Raw genomic sequence first — 22,174 nt, 5'->3', positions numbered from 1 at the left:
GGTCACCTCCGGGGCAGGCGGGAATCGAACTCATGCAGAAGAGGCTTTAGATTCTCAGTGCTGTGCTTTAACCCGCTGCGCCACCAGGGAGGGCCGGTATTTAACTTTTTACAAAATCATGCTAATAATAATGAATGGATTTTTTTTTAACATTCAAATGTTGGTAAAAATTGTATTTCTGGAAGATATTTATAAAGCTAGACCTAAATCTTTGTTTACATGATAAAGTTTATGTTTATAAAATCTTTCTCAGTGACACTGAATTTATCCTGTATTAACATGTGCATAAATAAGGTTCTTAAGTTACTCACTCATTTTTGTAAGTGATTTCTGTATTCATTAAAATGAGTAAGGTGGGAAGTGCACTGGTACTAATAAGATGACCACCTTTCAAAGATTAAGATAATGATATTTGTATTTGATAACCTTTGTTTCTTTTGGTTCTTATTTTCAGGATTCAGATTTGGAATATTGGTGTTTCTGTTTTGAAGAATTTTTTTTTTCTATTTGATTAAACAATCATCCGTCTTCAAGTGCAGAATTGGAATCAGAAAGACGATTATTTTGTTTCTTCTTTGGAATATTTGCTCTTGAGCCTCTCACGTCTGAGTACACAATCATGTGGTCATCACAGCTACTGCTCTTCATGATGCTCTTAGTGCCAGTAATTCATGGTAAGAAACTATAATTTTTATTTATTTATTTATTTATTTATTTTTTGTGTCATGCTGATGTTAGCTATCTTAGTTACACTATATATTTCTTTAAAATCTTTGTAGTACAATTTTGCAGCTTTTACTTAATAAGGTAAAGAATTTATTACCTTAAGCTGCATTCAAATGACCTTGAGTTTAATTGCTAAAATGTCTATTTAAATATATGTAGAAAAAGTTTCCTCCACCCCCCAGTGGAAAACTCATCTTTTTAATCTTTACTTTCATTACACATTTGAAAAATCTGAAGACTTAGAACAAAAACTGTTACTTTTTGGTTTGTATATTTTCTCACTTAAATATAATGTTTAATGTTATAGGTATGCACATTTGAAAGAAAATACCAAAAATCTCTACTTACGTAAACCAGTATTTATGACTATGCTCAATCTTTGGCACACCATTTATATGCTATAGCCTCTGTGCAAAGGGATGGTTCTGTCATAAATCTTTAAATGTAAAAAGGTCAAAATTATATGAATTTCCAGAGATAGGTAATTTCATAAAGCAGATTAATATACTTATATAGTCTCTTCATAATTGGCATATATCACACAAATATGAAAGCTAATTACCTTCATAAAGTTTATAAATCAAAATTATTTTGTAAGCAAGGGAAAAATAAATTTTATAAAATTAATGTAGTATTACCAAATCTCTAAAGACTTCAAACTTTTAGTTTATATGTCTATTCCCTTTCCATAATTCAAAGTTTTCTATTGGTTATTGTTGACTTTTCACTAAAGTGAAAATGGTATAAATTGGTCACTGTCTCACATATTGCTAATTATAATGAAGCAAAAAGTACATAGCTGTTTTTGTTACTTCTTAGGAGGTCTCAGAATAGTATAGTATAGCAAGCAGCAAAAATGAATTTTTAGTCACACTTTTGGTTTTTAATTGACTGTAGAAATCTATGTGGTTCATCAATGATGCATTTCTGAATTTGTCCCATATTCCTAAAATTTGGCATATATTGCATTTGCTTATCATTATTGGAATTTGATAAAATCATTTTCTTTTGAAGTTTTAAAGTTCTTCGGATTCAACACACTTTGTTCTAAAAAAAAAAAAGAAAATGTTTGTACAATAATGAACATAAAAATCTCTGAGCAGCTAGTTTCAAACAATGTAACAATGTAAAATGATAAAAATCTCCTAATTTTCCTTAATTCACATACTGATGCAACACTTTCATCATCACACTCTTGTGCATATACAATATTTTGTGGTGTTGTACAAAAAATAATTATGCCACTTAAACTCTTTTCTAGTTATATATATATATATATATATATATATATATATATAGCTACAGATGATTTGAATTAGTATGTTGATGTTATAAAAATCTCATGCATAAGTTTATTGTGAGAATTAAATAGGATAAGTAAAAGTGTCCATCATAGTGCATGACAGACATTAAGTGCTTGAATCATTCTGTCTGTCCCTCAAATTTAGTTTTTCCTGGCAAATATTAACAGCCCAGAATTAGCTATGAAAGCTGTTTTATTTGATGTTGATACTTGGGAAAAATCACACCTGCACCTTTTGTTTTAAACCTATAGTAAATATAAAGTAAAATATATATGTACATACAAGCACACACACACAAAGTGCTTGTTTTAAAAAATAAGTCTAAACTCATTCTTTTTAAGGGAAGACAGGTTAAAAGTAGCAGAAATATAAATGATAAGGAGGATTCCTACTAGGAATTTTAGCGGGCCTCAAGTGTTGCTGAACAAAGTTCATGAGTCTGGGGTAGTGAACTTTATTGGAAACAGAATACAAGCTCTTCAAATCACTTTGTAAGTGTTTTAATTCCCCAAACAGGGCACTTGGAAAGCAAGTCTACTGTGTAAAATAAGTCAGGCTATCACTGAAGTAATCCTTTTCATTTTTTTCTGAGCTACATTATAATATGTATATTGTATATATGTATATACATAAAACATAATACTTTACTTTGAATCATGTCAAACTAAATGACAGAGACACCTTCTATTTAAAATCTTCATCCTTGTTATTTTGTCTTTATATTAAAACTTTGAACTGGAGATGAAAAAAGTTAAGTCCTGCTTTCTACAGAAGGTCTTCCTGTTACTTTATGATACCACATATGAGCAGCATTTGGGGACATCTCTTGCTCATTAGGAGAGATGTTTGGTCATACTGAAATTCATACTTTTTGGTCATACTGAAATCCAATAGAATAGACAATTTTAGAGTTTAAATTAATATATAAATACATACATTAAAACCTTAACTATTTATGTTAAAACAATATTTTCTAAGCATACCCTGACAGAATATCTTGCCTCCTGTGGCTGAGGTGCCCAGCTTCATTTATCTTTCTGGACATAGAGAATACACTGTTAGGACCTGAATTTTTAACATTTTATTATATAACAATAATAATGATGATTAGCAAATAATAATTACTGATTTTGTAGACAAATTTTAGGTACATAGGTACAAATAATCCTCACAATAATTTCATGGGTTTAATATTACTTATATTAATTATTGTTAACTTTTTCCAGTAAATACCATCAGATACCTAGTGGCAAAGGAACTTGAATGAAGTTACATAGCTGTTATAAAACTGAAAGGAGATTGTCAAAATGAAGGTGTCTGGCTTCTTGAACTGCTCATAGTACAAGCAGATAATCAGTTCCTACCAAGGTCATTCTGCTCCATGAGAATCACATCTCAGACTTTTCTGCTTATTTGGGGGGAGCACGTGAGGAAAAAATAGAATGCTCTTCCATGTTCTCAACAAAAGACAGACTTGACTTTGAAGCCTGAAGCAGAATTCAGTTCTATCATCTTTCACCTCTGTAGCACTGTTACTTGCAAAAGTAGTTAACAGATATCATTTATCTTCTATTATGAGACAGCTAACTATGTTAACTGCTAAATATATGGTGGTAAAATAGATTTTTATTACTTCCCTAACAGAGCTAATAAGGATTTAAAACTTTCACTTTGCAAGAATGAACATTTATTTCATTATGTTATTTTAAGAAATAAAATAATATACACACACACATATGACTAACTCTAACAGAGTGTGTCTTCATATACTTATTTTCCTACAATAAAATACCTTAGAATGGAGCAAAACTTTTGAGTAGTAGATTAGGGAAATGCAAATTTTTCATATTCTTTATTTTAAAATAAATAATCCACTTGAACTTCAATGGTCGAGTTTTGTCAGAAATTTCTTAATACTAGTTTCTAAATAATGTTGTTATCAAACTAACATCTGTGGAGACTTAGTACATTGTTTTCACTGTAAAATAGCATATTATATAATTGTCAGTGGAAGTAATATATAATTGGTAGTATATAACAGTAAGTGATACATTTTTTGCATGGTCCCTACATGGATTTAAAGTTAGACAATACACTAAAAAAAAAATTCTGAAAAATATTTACATTAATTGCATAATATTCATATCATCCTATAATGTCTGGCCAATAATTTATGTAGGAAAATCAAATTAATCAGTGTATCCATATTTGTGTATAATTATACAATTGTTTATGTGAGGAAATGTCTCTGGTTTTATGTCTATCTGTTCATATTCTATGTTTCTGTGTATCTCTGTATTTCTTTTTTGTTTTCCATAATTGTGCGCCTTGCCTATACAGCCATAAAACCTTTATCTATAATGCAATGAGACTTGAGTAAGTAAAAAAAAAACAACTAAAGCACAACTCTATATTGTGCTTTACAATAATTCTCAGCAGAGAAAAACCAATGATTAGATGTCAATGACCAGCTTTTTGCTACAGATTAATAAGGACTCGTTTCATTGATGTTGTTGGGGACAAAGGAAAAGAAGTGTCAGAGAACAATAACTCAGTGATAACATGGACACCCAGGGTGTATTCTGACTGGCAGTGCAGGAGTTCCAAGGTCCAGTGTGGAACCTGATCCTGGGAAATGATTTCATGTAAGCCGCAAGGCTTGGGAATTAGGAGGTGCTGATGGTGGTCAGATGTTTTAAGTACATTTCATTTTCTTCTTAATGAAACTTATAATTATTGGAAAAGATAGAAAACAGATAAACGGTGCTTACTATTTTTTTATGTTTCCTTTGCATAAAATATCTTTAATAACAATATGAATACCTTCTGTTATCCAAGTTTTTTTTTCCTTGTTAAAATGCATGCGTGTTTATATATTTAACCAACTTTCTAGGCTAACTGCTTTGTTTGTTTGAGTAGTTAACTATAATAAACAATTCTCGACATAAAACAGTGATTAGATGTAAATTTGTTTACTTAAATATTTTTGTATAATTTGTACTTTATTATTAATACATATTTTGCAGTTGTAAGACTATTTCGTGTGTCAATAATTTTAAATAATGCCCTTATATTTTTGCAGTTAACAAGAATTGAAATTTGATATTGAACAAAATTACATTTTACTACCTAACCTTTTATCACATTATTCTTATTTATGATGTCAGATTTTATTGTAAAAAAGTCAGGCTCTAATACTACTTACATTTTTTTGAAACTTATTATCTTGATATGTTTATAGTGTTTGTTAGCCTAGGTAATTTCTAATATTCACCGTGTACTATTTTTATGGAGAACTGTTTTATACAGAAAAATCTTTTTCATGGCAGTGGTATATGAGGTTACTGCTAATACATTCAATACCATTTGCATTATCTACTTAGTCTTGAATTTCAAAACATATATTTTATAAATTAACTTAGCAGTCTCTAGTATGATACAAGCTACAAATATGCTGGTAATTTTCTTTGTAAGAATTTGTTTAGAAACCTTCCCTACGTACTCCATATGCAAGTTGTTTTTTGTCTTCTCACTTACAAAACATATTTTGTGAGTTTTCTTGTAGTGAAAGTAGGAGTATATATATGAAAGTATAAGTATATATATGAAAGTATAATGATCTATTATATCACATTTTATATATTGTGACTATTTGGGATCATGTCTTCATGTAGCTTAGCCTGACATGGATTGTAACTACAATGATGTAGTCATTTTGCATTTGATGTTGAGTGAATTTTAAAATATTTGCGTGGTGATCTATAAAATGCCAAATTATCATTTTCCTTCTCTTTGCATTGCTATTTACTTTGTTATCAGAATAATAATCATGCTCATTTATAATTTCATAAAAGTATCTATAGTATATTTTTATGCATTAGTGCATTCTGTTTGGAAAATGATTCCTTCATTACCAATTAAATTAAATTTTGGTCTAGATGATACATAATCCAAATAAGAGACTACATACTATATTATGGTCTCTTTCATTAAAGTAATATGCTAGTAATAAATAAGTTGAATTTGTTCTCTATTTTTAATTGATAAATTTAAAATAAACTTTAAATTTTGTTAATATATCTTGTTTTATTTGAACCTACATTCTGCTACTGTCATCATAGCAGAATTAGTTTCTTTAAGTATAGCACATTATCTTATTGTCAAAAATTTCTCATATATAAAAGATTTGATTGAGTAATTTATTGTTATGGATTTGCTAGATAAATATGCTAGTTGTACTAAAATAGTAATGCAAGCCTTGATACATAAACATGATTTAGAGTGACCCTTGGTAAGATTTCTGTTTTTATTTCATCTGCACAATTTTATTTGTGGAGACTTGAATGTTTAGAAGTCAAGATTGTAACTTACTTGTAAAATGCAAAATTTTAGTCTCATACATTTCATTGTTTATCATTATCAGAGTTACCTACTTTATCAAAATAGTACAAATTTAAATTAGAAAGCAAAATATAGTCTAATAATGCCAGGACCCAGTTATATAATTAATATTAATGTTTGTTAAATTTTCTTGTAGCCTCATATGTGTATACATATTTTAATTAATTTTATAAGAAATAAAATTTGCATATTTCTTTTTTCTTAACTTTGAAATATAGACATTGCTGTGCTCTCATTAATTCTTGTTTAAATCATAATATTGTATTAAAACATAGAACAGTGGCTTATCAAGCCATATGTTGATGGTTCAATGTGTATGGTCATTGATATTTTAACAGTATAAAGGATATGTCCAAATATTTGAATATTTATATTCTGTTTTGTCATTATAGTAATAGTAGCTAAAATTTGTGTAAATGTTTTCGACAGTTGCAGTGATAGCACTCAGAAAATTCAAGAAATAGCATTGCAGATTTAATGAGAGCATTTCAGTAAAGTTCAGATTCTTGGTTCACAATTTATACATGATTCAACAGCAATTAAACGACCTTCATTCACTTCAGAAGTGAAATATAGCAAGAAATGTATGAGACCTATGAGAAATTAACTGCAAATTTGTGGGGAGTTTAAAGAACAAGACATGCTATGATATGTCACATTACTGAATCAAAGACAGTAGAGAATGTTATGTCTTTATAAATAAATCTGAACAAGTTTTAGGGATTTTCTAAACAACTTCATACAAAGTACTGATGTGACGTTTTCTATATAGAAATTCCATGAAAGTTTTCTAAACGTATACTTTATATTAAACAAGTTAATGAAAATGAGAATTGTAACAAGGCAGTTTCCCAACTTCATATAATATATACATTACAAAAATGTAGTAATTAAAGACAAAACCTCAACATTAGCGAAATTGACCAACTATAAAAATGAGATCCTTAAAATAGCACTGATCTTTATATTTTTGTGGTAACACTATGATAGGAATAACTCCTCAGAAAATCAAATGTCTAGGACAAGGAGTATGATTAGGGATCACATCAACCCTTTGTGTATGTACTTTGTATCTTCTGTATACCATAGCATGTATCAGCACTCAATTCTTTTTTTTTTGTTGTTGTTGTTATTGCAGAATAATATTCCGTTATGTGAATGTAATGTGTTATATATATTCTTTGGGTTGCCATTACTTATTGACTATTATGCATCATAGTATTATAAGGGTTAATGTACAAGTATTTGTTGGACATGTTTTCAGGTCATTCACTATATAGCTAGGGTTGGATTATTGAGACACATGCTAACTCTGTGTTTTTAGAAACTGCTATGTTTTTGGAGTGGTTAAATCGTTACATTTAAACAATCATGTAAGGGTTCTCATCATTTCTAACATAACATTTGTAATTTTCTATTGTTTTAACTTTTGCCATTCTAGTCAAATTGAATCAAGCATGAAATAATACTTTAGTTTAATTTACAATATTCGGGCTTCTTTTTTATATGGTCATTGGGCATTTGTATATTTTATTTGGAAATATATAAGTATATATTTTTAGAAAATATCAAAAGATATTGTTGTAGTATATACTTAAAGATTATTGAGACTGTCTTTCATAAGACAGGCTTTTTATATTTAACCACTTAAGTCTCATTCATTTTAATTTCACTTTGATTATGCAACATTACTTGATATCACCCTACTTTTCCTTTTATCTTTGCATTTGATCCTATAAATAAAGGTATTTCAGCCCTTGGGGATGTGGGAAATGCCATTATTTGTATAGAAAATTTAGTAGAAAATTAAGGGTAATTTATGATTTATAAATGCTGATACTGAACAGCTCCTATAGTTAAAAAAAAAAGCCAAGCATGGAGGGAAATGACAGTATGTTTAGCAAATAATACTTACATGAAGCCCTAAAACTGAGGTTTGTAACAATGTCTCATCTAAGTAGCTTTAGACTGCTAATGTCCATGGCATTCTTGAATGAAGTAGAAATATCTCAAGCTTTAGAGTTCTGTTCTAATTTTGTTACCTCCAAGATTTGTGACCTAAACCAATTAGAATTAGTCTCCTTATTTGTTAAAGAGATGATTTTTCTACTTTGTTAAAATATGTGGATTAAGTAAAATAATATATAAACATGCCCTAACACATAAAGCCTTGCACATTTAATCCTGGATGAATAGGATCATTAAAACATACCTTCAAGAATTAGAACTTAAAAACAAATGAACTGGATAGTAAGCAAAATTTAAAATACACTACCATCTTGGGGTCATTTCCTTTCCATAGGGTTTTTCAAAGACTACGTTGTATATTTTTAATCCCCAAATGTGACAGATTCTCTAATTATGAGCCTACACATTTGTACACACATTCCAACATTATATTCAGGACGCATCAACTGGACTGTAACTAAGTCTTTAATGAGTCACTAATGAACATCTTAAGCTCAGATCAGCATTCAAAAAAAAAAAAAAAAAGTTAAAGTCTGCTGAAAAGCAATTCAAAATGCAAGCCTGTCACTTTCAATTAGACTATCAACCCATTAAAATCTCTGCTTTCCTTATTCTTCTCAGGTTGAAGAAATTGAATAATGGGTGACAGATTAAACCCTCACTTTGATATTATTAGTTTAATGAGAAGTTAAAGAGAATAAATACATCTAGCTAACTTAGAGAAATCTTTGTTTTGAAATGTAAAAAATAAATTATGCACAAATTGAGGCTCCTCCAGGGAAAGGGAAGGTAGTGTTGATAACAAAGATGGGTAATGAATAGTGGTCAGTGTTGGAGACAATGGGCATTGGATGGAATTTTAACACACATTCGAGGAAGTGTGAACCTATAGTCATAAATCACATATGGTGTTACAAAACACTGTTATCTCTGTAAAGGGGAAAAAAAGAGAAAAACATAATGTGCAGAAATCAAAACAGCATTACACATAGTTTTTTTTTTTTCTTGGAGTCAGATGATTTTAAAGCAGATAAATTTTATCATTGTATTAGAGAATATCAGATGACATGGAGCAAAATAGTTTCAGATATGATTAGTGTGTATAGATGGAAAACAGAGCACTGTATAAAAGCAATGAACATTTGGCTTTCACACAGTACAAGCTGTGAAGATACCAGGGAAGTAGTAATCATACACCTGAATTAGATCAGGACTGTTCTTTTCTGCAGCACTTATTATAGATTAACAATGACAGTGACTGTTTAGCAATTTTTTTTGATAGTGAAATTAATTAAACTATGCAAATCTTAAGGGCACATGACTTAATAATGAAGAGAGATAATGCAATAACAGACTGATATGATGCTCTCCATGCAGGAAATGTTATACATTTGCTTAAAAGTAAGCCTTTTAGATCAGTTCCAATAGCGCAGGAAGTTTTGGAATAGCTGTAATAGCCCAGGTGTTTTCTAGGTTATAGACTGTTAGGAAGTAGACTTGATATCTTCCCTCTGCAGACATATAAAAATTCACTATATCAGTTTTTAACTGTAGGTGTCCAATAATCATGCTTTATGTATATATTGCCAATATAAAATAATCCTTTTGACATATGAGTCTATACCTGCTTTCTTGTTGTCAAATGGGAGTGAAGGAAGTAGCTGCAATCTCTTTCCACTAGAAGAAAAAAAAAATATTGATGAGAAGTTTCCATTCTAAGAGATGTTGTATATGGTTAACTTTGGCTAGTGAGAACTAATTCAATGATAATATAGATCTCTGACAAAATATGTATGGTTTTTATAGTTTTCCCCAATACTCCAAGTATAATTGACAGTGTGGTTAAGGAAAAGTGCCCCATTGCTATAGTTGTAAAGACTTTTGAAGAATTGATATACTTTATAACATTTTGAAAGCACAGTTTCCATAGCATTAAAATTTTAATATTCTTTAAGTGAGAAGGAAAAGATATTAAAAGAAAGTTGATATTCTCTATCAAATAAATTCCACAGTTCCATTTTTGTTATCATGGATTTGAATCTGCTTGCATTATGTTTGAAAAGAGGCTGGTGTTTTTAGTTAGATAATAAAAAAAAGTTATCCCTTTGATGAGTAAGAGCTATAATACACATTTAATATGAAAGTAAATAACCAGTCTCATTGACAGAGGCTGATTTTTTAAATACTTATCATTAGTAGAAATTCAGCTCTCTCCTACTCATTTTATAAAATTGTTTGAGATATTTATGATATTTTGATTAAGCAACCATTGCAATGTGTAAGTCACAATATTTCCTCTTTTTCTTAGTACAGAAATTGAAAGTCAATTAAAGATAATATTTATTCTTTTTTATTTTTCAGCATTAGGGATTAAGTTTTCCTTTAACTTTATTCATAATCAAGTGTTTGACTCTTCACCTATTGTCACAATATGCTATACAGTTTTTATAACTTGATTTGTTCAGTCTTGTGAAAATTCAACCATAATATTTTTCATTTTATCATGACAAACTATTGTGAGAGAGTAGTCTAAAGAGAAAATTGCTTACCCACATGGAACATACCAACACTTCATGAAACAATTTAATCTAGAATAGAAGTATGTTAACTTAAATTGAATAATATCCAGGTATCCTATAAAAGTTGCTTCATCATACACAGGTGGACATTTTATCACTACTGAGAAGTGTTCTTGCAAGAATCAAAATTGAAACAGATTTTGCTTTATGTTAGAACTTCCAGGTTGTAATTTCTACTTACTTGGTGGCATCCTTAGTCAGGTGCTTGAATTGGAATTTTTATTACTATTGTTAGAGGTTACTACTAAGTCCATAAAGAAATTATTCAGCTGTCACATACAGTATTGGGAGAAATCAGGGGAGAAGCAGTATTATTATTTTTAATATGGCCAGAATGAAGGATTTAGGGGAAATGTAGGGTCTTTCAGATATTATAAGAGACAGTATTGGAATATGAATATGTGCTTTTACTTATAGTGAAAGTGATGGTCTTTCCCTTCCTCCCTCCCCTCCATCTGTTAATGACTAGCCTCTCTATGTTACATTTCTAGTGCCATAGGTAAAAATCAGTAATTTTAAAATAAAAATAAAGACTTGAGTATTAATCTCATGATACAATGGGGCATTTCAAATAATTGTTACACGTGAGACTCAAAATGCCTCTTAATCTGCCAAAAGCTTCTTCCAAAGGCATTTTTAAATTCCAGGAACATTTGCCTTACTTTAACTACCTCTAATTTATATTAGAAATAAGATCATTAAAACACCATAAAGAAGATTGAGAATGAATATGACAACGAGTAAAATCCGTAAAGCTTCCTTTAAGGAAGAAGAAATATTGTGTTGCTTAAGTTTTGCAGATAAAAAAGAAAACAGGGCCCTCCGTGGAGGAGCAACAGGTTAGGACGCAGCACTGCAAGCAAGCCTCAGCTGCTTCAGTGCCAATTGGATCCCTGGACCCGGAGGTGTCCACCTGGCGCTGCAGACCTCTCCTGACCCGCCCTCCGCTCCCCTCAGCAGTGTACTTCATCGATCTGCCCGTTCTGCTCTCCACTCTGTCTCTGGTGAATCCTCTCACCGCCCCTTCACCTCTGGCTTGTACCCCAGTTCTGTATGAATAAATAAATCTAAAACACACACACACACATTTTTAGCTCTCTGAAAGCTTAAATTTTAATTTCAAAGTAGATTAATAATGATATATTTTACTACAAAATGGAATGGAAATAGATGATGATTACATACATAGTGGATGGTTTATGACAATTATGCTGAAAGTGATACTTGGATTGATATTTGGAATATTTGGACAGTAGGCAGAATAATTTTCTACTAGGAAAGATAATTTGAATGCAGGATCAGGTAGTTATGATTTAGAATGATACAGGTTTTAAAAATTTTTTTAAAGATTTATTTATTCATACAGAACTGGGGTATAGGCCGGAGATGCGAAGGGTGAGAGGATTTACCAGAGACAGAGTGGGGAGCAGAAGAGGCAGATGATCAAAGTACACTGCTGAGGGGAGCAGCGGCGGGTCAGGAGAGATCTGCCTCCCTTGTGGAGCTCCTCCGAGCAGACTGGGGTCGAACTCATAAGAAAGTGGCTTAAGCTTCTTAGTGCTGTGCTTTAACCCACTGCACCACCAGGCAGGGCCCGGATACATTGTTTTAATCCAAGGTATAGTAGTGAAAGGCAAAGTTGAATAATTTTGAATTGAACTACTAGCCTCATAATTATTATTATAGTAAATGTAGTAAATAATATTGTAATAGACTAATTATCAAAAACATATGGTCAAATATACCCCAAAATATGATAGCAGCTGACTTGTGAGAAATATCCCTAGTATTTGAAAATCACTTTTTTTTAAAAAAAGATTTAAAAGATGCGGAGGGTAAGAAGGTTCACCAGGGACAGAGTGGGGAGCAGAACAGGCAGATCGACAAAGCACACTGCTGAGGGGAGCAGCAGGCGGGTCAGGAGAGGTCTGCCACATCATGTGGATCTCCTCGGGACTGGGATTGAACTGTTGAGGAAGTGGCTTAAGCTTCTTAGTGCTGTGCTTAACCCACTGAGCCACCGGGGAGGGCCTGAAAATCACTTTTAACTGTGATAGACATATTCTGGTGGTGTTTTGTTATTTTCCTTACCTTAGAGATACTCAGTGCATTGTTTTTCTAGATTAGAGGATCACTGTCATGATTACTATGTCTGGAGGAAGAAATTGAATAACTGACAGGATTATCATAATCAGTTATTTAAGGAGAATCAGAAAACAAAATTAAAATTGGTTAAAAATAATACTTAAATATTAAATATTATCTATGGCTTAGGCAATTAAATCTTTATACAAATAGGCATATCTTTCTTTAAAAAAAGTTTTAATCAGATATGCAGTTTTTAAAATGTTATTTAAAAAGAACAAAATGCATTGACCTAATCATTACTTCATGTGCTAGAACCAAAATTACTTTCTTGGCATCTTAGAGTTACATACAATAGAGTATGAAAATGTGGTCTGAAATAAGATGGAAGAAGAGTATAAAGACATTTTTTGTGGAGGCACAGCACTATGGAGGTATCTTTAATGCTTAATTTGAATGAAACCTCTTTCTTACTTATGTAAGAAAGAAAAGTGACAATCAAAATGTAAATGCTATCTTGAAATATCTGAAAAGAAGTACCTTGAGGAGTAACTTGATGTATTTGATGTAACCTGTATGTGTAGAATTCAGAGAAAAAGTGTGGAGAATGCCAGGTTAGATGTATGAGGTAGCTTCTAATGGACTTATATTCTCTAAGGACAGAGTGAGTTTTTGATCACACCCTCCTCTTGAGAAATCTGGATATAGTCAGCCCATACACTTTCACAGTTATTTTTGAGGAAGTGAATTGACTGACCCCAGACTTTAGATTCCATGGTTGTAATGAAATACCAGTCTTAAAACTGTGCTATTTATCTTGAAGACTTATTTTTATAATAGCTTCAAGAAGACAAATTAGATTTTTATTTCTAACTCAAATATTTTCCTAGCAGCCATACTTTATCTTAGAGTAACATGTACTGTATTTCTTAAAGCCAAAGTGAAGATTTAGGTTCTATCCAAATATAGCTTTTCTCCATGTGGGCATTGGAACCACTCCTCTTCACTTGCTGCCACTGAATGACTCTGGATTCTTTTATAGTGATGACAGATTTAAAGAAGTCTCTAAATTAGGGCAATAACAAGATACTCTAATTTCATAAAACACATCAGAATTTAATTTCTTCCAAATTAAGTGTCAATAACTTCTTTACCTCCAGATACTTTGTATGTTTTAGTCTCACTACACAAAATCAGTTTATTGCCTATCCAAACCTTTCTCTTTGGGTTCTTAGTTTTAAATCTAGTCAAGCATGTTCTTATTTGTTCAGACAACATTCTTTCCTTTACATATAGACACAATTATATTTTCAGTAATGCTGATTGCACTATATTTGTATTTTTAAACATGTGCCATTTCTGCCCACTCTGGAAGCTGCCCTTTCCTGAGATAGTAGCAATCACTAGTCCTGTATACTTTTCCCTATCTCAATCAATGTTTCTTAATTTTGCCCACATATTTCCTCACTCCCCCATCATTTCTTTCTTGCTTATTTTTTTTCCCCCTTTGTGTCACTCCCAGGAGGCTTTATTCAGCATCCTAAACAAATGGCTTGATTGTCCCAAATCTTAAACTCCTCACCTTGCTTTACAAAGCTTACCATCTTCCTGTTGCTTACCTTTGTGATTGCATTGTAGGACATTTTCCTTCTAGTCCACTATACACATCTTCTTTGGCCATTGTCCTATTTCATGCGCAGATGTAGGAGGTTTGAATCTTGAGGCATTTGTAGCATGAAATGCTCTTTATTCCAGATCTTTGTATGACCAGCAACTTCCAAGATCTCAGCTTAAATTGTACTGCTGGAATAAATCTTTCCTAAAAATATAAAGAAGCCTGTACACATTAGTCTGTTTAAACTTACTGTGGATTACTATTCTCTATATTGTATTTTAGAATTATTTCTTTCTATTTTCTATCTCACACTCCAAATGAATGACTCATTAAAGTAGGTATGTGGTCTTTTCACTAAAATCATCAAATCTAGAAAAGAACACAACACATATCGGTATCTCTGTATCTGTTGAATGAATGAACAAATAAGTGCTTGTTCTATAACTCTAAATGTTTTTATATGTTAACTTGTCTGGGATAAATTATTTCATATTTATTATAAATGAAACTTGTAGGATCACAAAGCTTTATAAACTTTTGTTAATTTTCTTCAATAGAATATTGTCTTAAGGTATTAGGGAAAACATGTCTGTAAGTATTCCTCTAAAAATATTTGAAATATAGTCACGATATCTTGGACAATAACATACGGAAAGTTTTAGAAATTCAATGAGGATGTTACTGGAATTAAACATTAATGGAAGTAATTACTTAAAGATTTTGCTTTTTACAACTCTTTTGTTCATAAATGTGTTTCCTTTTACACCTTTTTTATTCACACAGACTATCAAAATAGCATTCCTGTTACCTTTTTCTTAGATATTTTAGCAACCATACATTGTAATGAGTTCAAATAAAAATGTTTCAGGACTATGACTTAGAGTTGCACGCTGAAGATTCATCATAGATGAAGTTGTTTGCAAGGTTTTTTTTTTTTTTTTCTATCAGGACTATATTATTTACTGTGATATGAAAAGAATATGTTTTTCATTCATAATTTGAAAATTATATATTAAAAAAAATTGTAGCACCACTGTATAAACTTACAGTGTTAGAAGCTCATCAAATTCTCTTGCATTATTGAATTTCTTAGTGTCTCCCCGATGGTGTAATGGTAGCATTATCAATGTTTTTAAATATGCATGTTACAGTGTGTCAAAAATAATTTTGTAAAACGATTTTTTTCTTGTAAAGTATTTTTGTGTCTGTTAACTACATGTTTTCGTTATTCCTATTTATTATAGCCATTAGTGTAGGGTTAGTGTAATGTGTATCCTGTATTTCACTATATCAGAAAAATAAATCCTGTACTTAATTAACTTTGTTTTCTGTAGGTATAATGATGACTGTTTTGTGAATTATTCAAAAAAATCACATTGTGCAATTTTATTTTTTTCATTATTGTCTTGGTCTTCATATTTATTCATTTTTGTAATATGTACCATTTGTCAGTAAAATCACTGTAACTAAATGGTAGAAATGTTGTATATCCTCTTCACCTTAATGTCCAATGCAGATATTAATATATTATCTTTCAAAAACTGTTAAATGTCCTGAAACATATAAATAATTATAAAACAATCCATGCAAATGTAACCGTAGACCAAGTACAACAAATAAAAACAAAAAACTCTCTGAAACTTGCTTCACCCATTACCTTATTAAACTTTTTGTGTAAAAATTAAATTCAATAACCAATATTTTAATTACACTTATCTAGATGATAGTGTCCACAATTTACCTCAGAATACTATTCATCTATAAAAATGCAAATGATATTTACAACATTTTTTTTATGTAGCTTATTCTGCTTTCAAATATTATGTGTAATTTTCTAAATATTGTTAGAGATTGAAGTGAGATTTTTGGCTTACATTCACTGTTTGTCTTACATAGAAAAGTGCTTACCATGATGGCTATCAACTAGGGACCAAGAGATAAGATCTCTCAGCTCCAAGGTGGTCTGAGTGGGGCCTGGGGTGGCTGGAGTCAGAGGCTGATGGCCTGCAGTGGAGAGTGGCCTTGGAAATAGCCTCTGACATGGCTCCTCTGAGGCCGACCTGAGCTGAGCAGAGTCTGATGGTGCGCCCTGCGGTCCCCGCAGGTGGCAAGCACAGTGAGCGACATCCAGCCCTCGCTGCTCCCCTGCGACATGCAGAGCGCAATCCAGGAGGCGCCCTTCCTCCCAGACATCTCCTTCAGCAGCCTGCTGCAGAGCGAGCCACTGCTCATCGTGGACAAGGGTCCCGTGGAGCTGCCAGAGTTCGTGGTCCAGGTTCCCAAGGAGCACAGATTGCAGCCCAAGGTGCGGCCAGCGGCGGGGGAAGAGGGCTGGGGGTGGTGGGACAGGGGCTCATCGGAGGCTCAGCCGGAATAGTGCCACTTATGTCTTCCCAGATATTTCCTCTAGCCACTCATTGCGGCTGATGTTCCTTTCCACTTAGAGGTATTGTAGTCATTTAACCGTGCATGCCTGTTCTACATTTGAGCTTCATCAATATCTCAAACTATTTGACTTTAAACTATTTGTTGTTTGAAATATCTTTGCATGATCATAGGAAATTTGAAATTACTTTTTGACAATCTAACTAATAGATCATTTTAGTAGTTGTACAAGATACCTTTCAACGTTTCTGATCATCTACTTGTTTGGGGAAAAAAAAAAAAGAACAACTCTCATCATTTGAAAATGCCAAGATTTCTAGGCGATGTATGTAGCCAACTAAAGCATAATACTTGATAGAAAAGTGCTGGCTTGAGAAGCAGCCTATTTTTTTTTTATAATGTTGAAATTACTTTATAATATTATCTTTGCATCTGTAAGTACAGTGAATGACTTCGGCCATTAAATTCCTGTTAGGATTATGTAAGATTTGCCCAAAAGTCAATAACTTATTAATTCAGACAATACTTTGCATTTTATCGTTACATAATTTAGTCACTATAAGTTTTCTTTTATCCCCAATAAACCTGGTACAGGTATTCTGAGCCCTCTAATTTCTCCCAGGGAATATAATATGTGACATAGAATATGAAATATATCAATAAAATATATTAAATTACATTTATAATTTTCATTTTATATCACAATATAAAAAAGCCTGGAAATAATTTGACTAATAAAACTATGAGTATCAAACCTTGTTCTAAAGTAGAGTTAACTTTCTTAACCCACAATTTCTTCAGGGGCAGGTTTATATAAGAGGTACTGGCAAAGGAATATGAAATATTACTATACTAGTGAGCCTATCTCTTTAAGCCCCACTACAGAATACTTTGTTTCAGATCAGGAACTCAGGATGATGCATCATAAATCAATCTAAGACTTAAGAGACCTGTGGGAATTAAACCGAACTCTTCATTTACAGCAACTGCAGGGAAAAGGACCTATGTATGGGTAGCAGCAGACCTGTTCACCCTGTCCACTCAGTCATTTTGTTCAGTCAGTGGCTTAGAGAGGCTTAGAATCTCTCCAATCAAATTAACATTTCTTCCTTCATAGGGAACAGTGGTAGTGAGTGAGCACATGCATTTCCACAGAAGCATGCAGTATTGACTACCATGTCCTGAAAATTCAAAGAACATGTAAATACACTTTTTTTAAGCACTCATCTTTTTCTCATTGCTTTCTCAATGATTTCTGTTTATGTTACTATCTGAAACCAGAAAATCTTTAAATTGGATGCAGATAGGTTTTTCCTAGAATATATTTCTATAAGATTTGCATTAATATATTGATGTTTGATTTATATTATCAAATCACATAATAAAATTCTACAATTAATTTTATTTAATTTACCCCAACTTATACTCTTGCCTCATAGTTTTTAGCAGTAAAGAAGAAAAATACAGAACTATCTAAATTTAGTAGATGTAATAAAATGTCTGACAGTTAACAAATATACATACATATCGGCATATGTCAACTTATTTCTTTGGACAAAAATACAGACTATCAGTCAGAATACTTTTTTTCTATAGAGATTTTATTAGGAAATTGGCTAAATATTAGCATTCTCTCACTTTGGTGACTTCATATGAATTTTCTATTGCTAGCTTTTGATTTTGCCATGTATGTGAGAGGTTACAATCCAGTGATGGTTTTTAAATCATGTTTTTCTACCAACTTAAAAATAGGAAAATTGCATTAAGTTTGGTTTTGGACAGTAATGAAAATGAGGATATAAGGCAAGCTTCATGTCCTCTCATAAATGGAGTATGAAGTAAATGTCATGTGATTTAAAAGGAGCCTACAGAGTTATGTTAATCTGTTATGATGAGACAATACTTTTTGAAAATTCTTTTTGTGCAAAAGTAATTATATCTATGAAATAGAGCATCTGGAAGTCATTTTTTTAGTCCTCCTTATAGATAGGATAAAAAAGAATAAGTAAATATTACAGTAGAATTATCTTTCCTGATATAGAAGATAGTACACACAACTGAACCTCTTAGAAATATATTAAAAGTAAAATTGAAATAAGAAATACCACACTACCCTGAACTCTTCAAGTTAAAAAGACATAGAATATAAATCAGAAAATGTTTGTGAACTGCAGTTTCCACCCTCATTCCCCTCTTCCATGTTCCTCAAAACAAAATTCAAGAGACTCATACAACAAGATATTTAGGTATAGAAAACTCAAACATAAATAATAAAGACATATTATTGACATAACTGTAGTGATAGTTTGAAAGATAACATTGATATTAGCTTTTAAAATTTTAATGTTTTTCCTTATGTGTATAGTCAAATAAACAGTATAAAATCAACAAAAGGAGCCATAATAAAATAACAAAAACTTGTTTTTTTTGGTTTGAAATTAAATAGTACATTTTTTCCATTCTTTTCATCCATTAAGTCTGATTTCTAATACCATCTCTTGAGAGTTAATCAGTATTTAGATACATAGGAATTAGGGCTTAATAGTAGAAGAGCAATGCAAAAAGAATTAAAAGGAAATATATTGTTTTCAGAAGATATATATCTCTTTAGCATATTATGGCAGATGAAAGTTTGAGGGCAGCTTGCCCAGTAAATTACTATATATCAGGAATTTTCCTTGAAGTTAAAGGAGTATTATTTTTTTTATCAGTATTTTACCTGCTTTGTGATTTTCGTGCAGATACATAGTGAGTTCATTGAGATGATCTACAACTAATCCTCCTGGAATCCACATTTGAAATGTACAAGATTCTTGCAGTACACTCTTAGAATCACCTAAAGCATTTCAGTGGTGACAACTCATAAAAATTCTACCCTGTGCTCATTTCAAAGCTTACTTGTTTTAAGATTCAAATGTTTTTACAAAGGGGCTTGTATATTCTATCATTCCTTTAAGAATTACAACAAACTCTAACCCGTTTTTTTTTTTTCATTTTCACCTATTTATGGGTTTTTATGTTTTTAAATGAAAGTACTTTTATGATAATTATAAGTAAAGCACAAATTCAATTTAATTTTACTACTTTAAATGGAATTCAACCCTTGAATTAGTGTGGGTTATTAAATACTGGAGGTCTCCTCATTCACTCTAGCACGTGCTTCATTTGTTCAACAACACTGCATTGAGCACAAATGCATGCTACTACTGCAGTGAATACCAGGAAAACTCACAAATTTTCTCTCAGTGAATCCATTGGAAGAGGTGAGGGCTATGCAGCAAATGCTTGCTAGAGAATATCTCTCCCCTGCACTCAGAGTAGTTTTTTGTTTGTTTGGTGTTCAGTAATTATATAGTTGTCATAGAAACCTAAGGAGTCTGATTATTGGAACTTTGGACTTTAGATATTAATAAATAATAGAAAGGCTATTATTTTTATTGTTCTGTGGACCTATTTCTTTGTTTCCTTGTTGTTCCAAAGCTTTATTCACTAGTGACTGTCATACGGAATTGTACAGTGCTATTCTCAGCCAAGATACTTACTGTTAATGGGCTTTTGCCTTATCTTTTAGTTCAGATTTCCAAGAGAGAATTTAATTTCTATCGGGGGTTACATCCGTCCCTTGGACCTAATTATGCATGTCACTGGCCACCCCATTTAGCACTTGTGTAGCAATGAGATTATGCTAGGAATATGTTCTACAGGTGTGAACACAGAATTCTGTGGAGAATGTAGAAGGAGTGTCTCCCTAATATTGGAGGGTCAGAGAAGGTACTCCTGAAGATAAAGTAGCATCTAAGCTAAGAGCTAACAAGTAGTAGTTAGCCAAGCACAAAAGCAAAAGAATGATACTCAGTACAAAGTCTTCATCACTATCTCTGAAGCATAGCAGTCCAAAGGATAATTTACAGATTTCAGGGCCCTCCATGGTGACACAACACTGCAAAGCTAGCCACAGTCACCTCAGCATGAGTTTGGTCCCCTGCCAGAGCAGGGATTCACCTGGTGCAGCAGACCTCTCCTGTCTCTCCTGCTGTTCCCCTCAGCATTGTACTTCGCTGTTCTGCCTGTTTTGCTCCCCACTCTGTCGCTGGTGAATCTTTTCATCCCCCTGCCCCTCTAACCTATAACCCAGTTCTATATGCATAAATAAATCATTAAAAAATTATATCAACCTAGAGATGATTTGGAGAAGTGGTCAAGGGTCTTATCAGGGTTATGTGAGATAAAATTAATGAAGAGTTTGAACTTTTCTCCATGGCCAAAAGGGAGCAATTAACTTAATCTTAGAAGAATTAAGCAAGGAACTTTTACATGCACTTGATGAATGATCTAGAGAAGTACTAACTGGAGATGGTTAGTATACTGTGCTGATTCAGATAAGAAATGATTGATTGTACACCTGACTTGGGTAAGTGACATGAATTATAATGAGGTCCGATTTGCAAGACTTATAGATTCTTTGGACTGTTACTAAGATAGAGGGGGGATCCAGAGAGAAAACCAAATTTTGAATTATGAAATTTCATCAAAAGTGATTAAATCCCTTACTGAGAGAAAAAGACAAAAGAAGGAATGATGGTGAAAGTCATCCAAAATTTTACAAGTTGGCCAGATTCACTTTTTTACCCTAGATTAAAAAAAATCATTTAAATAAAATATATAATTGTGGAAAATATAATGAAAATACCATGTTGAGCATAAGCTATACTTATCAAAAAGAAAAAAAATGCAATTTGTTTTAGGTATTCAATTTTGATTTAGGTGTGATAAGATTTTCTAAAACAAGAAAATATGTTACGATTTTCATTTAATAATTCTAAATTCTGCTAATACCTACCAGGAGTATAACAGAGCCAAGATTAAATTTTACTTTGAGCTCTCCAGACTTTCTATGAAACATCAGAAAGAATCTTAGGCTTTATGTGCATTTATATATGGTTTTCAAAACTGTGGCAACAGAATAAATTCAAAGCTAGGACAGTGGACCATTCGTCTGCAGACCTTGATCGATCGGTCTATCTATCTATCTATCTATCTATCTATCTATCTATCTATCTATCTATCTATCTATCTATCTATCTATCTATCTATCTATCTATCTATCTATC

At 31.9% G+C, this 22,174-nt stretch overlaps 1 protein-coding gene across 14 annotated transcripts in view; it reads left to right on the top strand.

Annotated features, from left to right (window-relative positions):
- Positions 1-22,174, top strand: part of ADGRL3 (adhesion G protein-coupled receptor L3) — a 726,682-nt gene that overhangs the window by 264,566 nt on the left and 439,942 nt on the right. For 12 of the 14 annotated variants that reach the window (XM_012724122.1, XM_012724111.1, XM_012724113.1 and 9 more), the window contains 2 exons: positions 455-674; positions 16,783-16,983. In XM_012724122.1, the coding sequence (XP_012579576.1) occupies positions 620-674; positions 16,783-16,983 (256 nt within the window). In that variant the 5' untranslated portion in view covers positions 455-619. Of the gene's footprint in view, positions 1-454; positions 675-16,757; positions 16,984-22,174 lie in introns of those variants that run through there. The other 2 variants (XM_012724117.1, XM_012724123.1) reach the window with 2 other exon arrangements.

Source organism: Condylura cristata, unplaced genomic scaffold (assembly GCF_000260355.1).
Source record: "Condylura cristata isolate star-nosed mole 26May11 unplaced genomic scaffold, ConCri1.0 scaffold00012, whole genome shotgun sequence".
NCBI classification, from domain to species: domain Eukaryota; kingdom Metazoa; phylum Chordata; class Mammalia; order Eulipotyphla; family Talpidae; genus Condylura; species Condylura cristata.
Note: the sequence above shows the minus strand (reverse complement) of the source record. Positions and strands in the feature narration are given on the sequence as shown.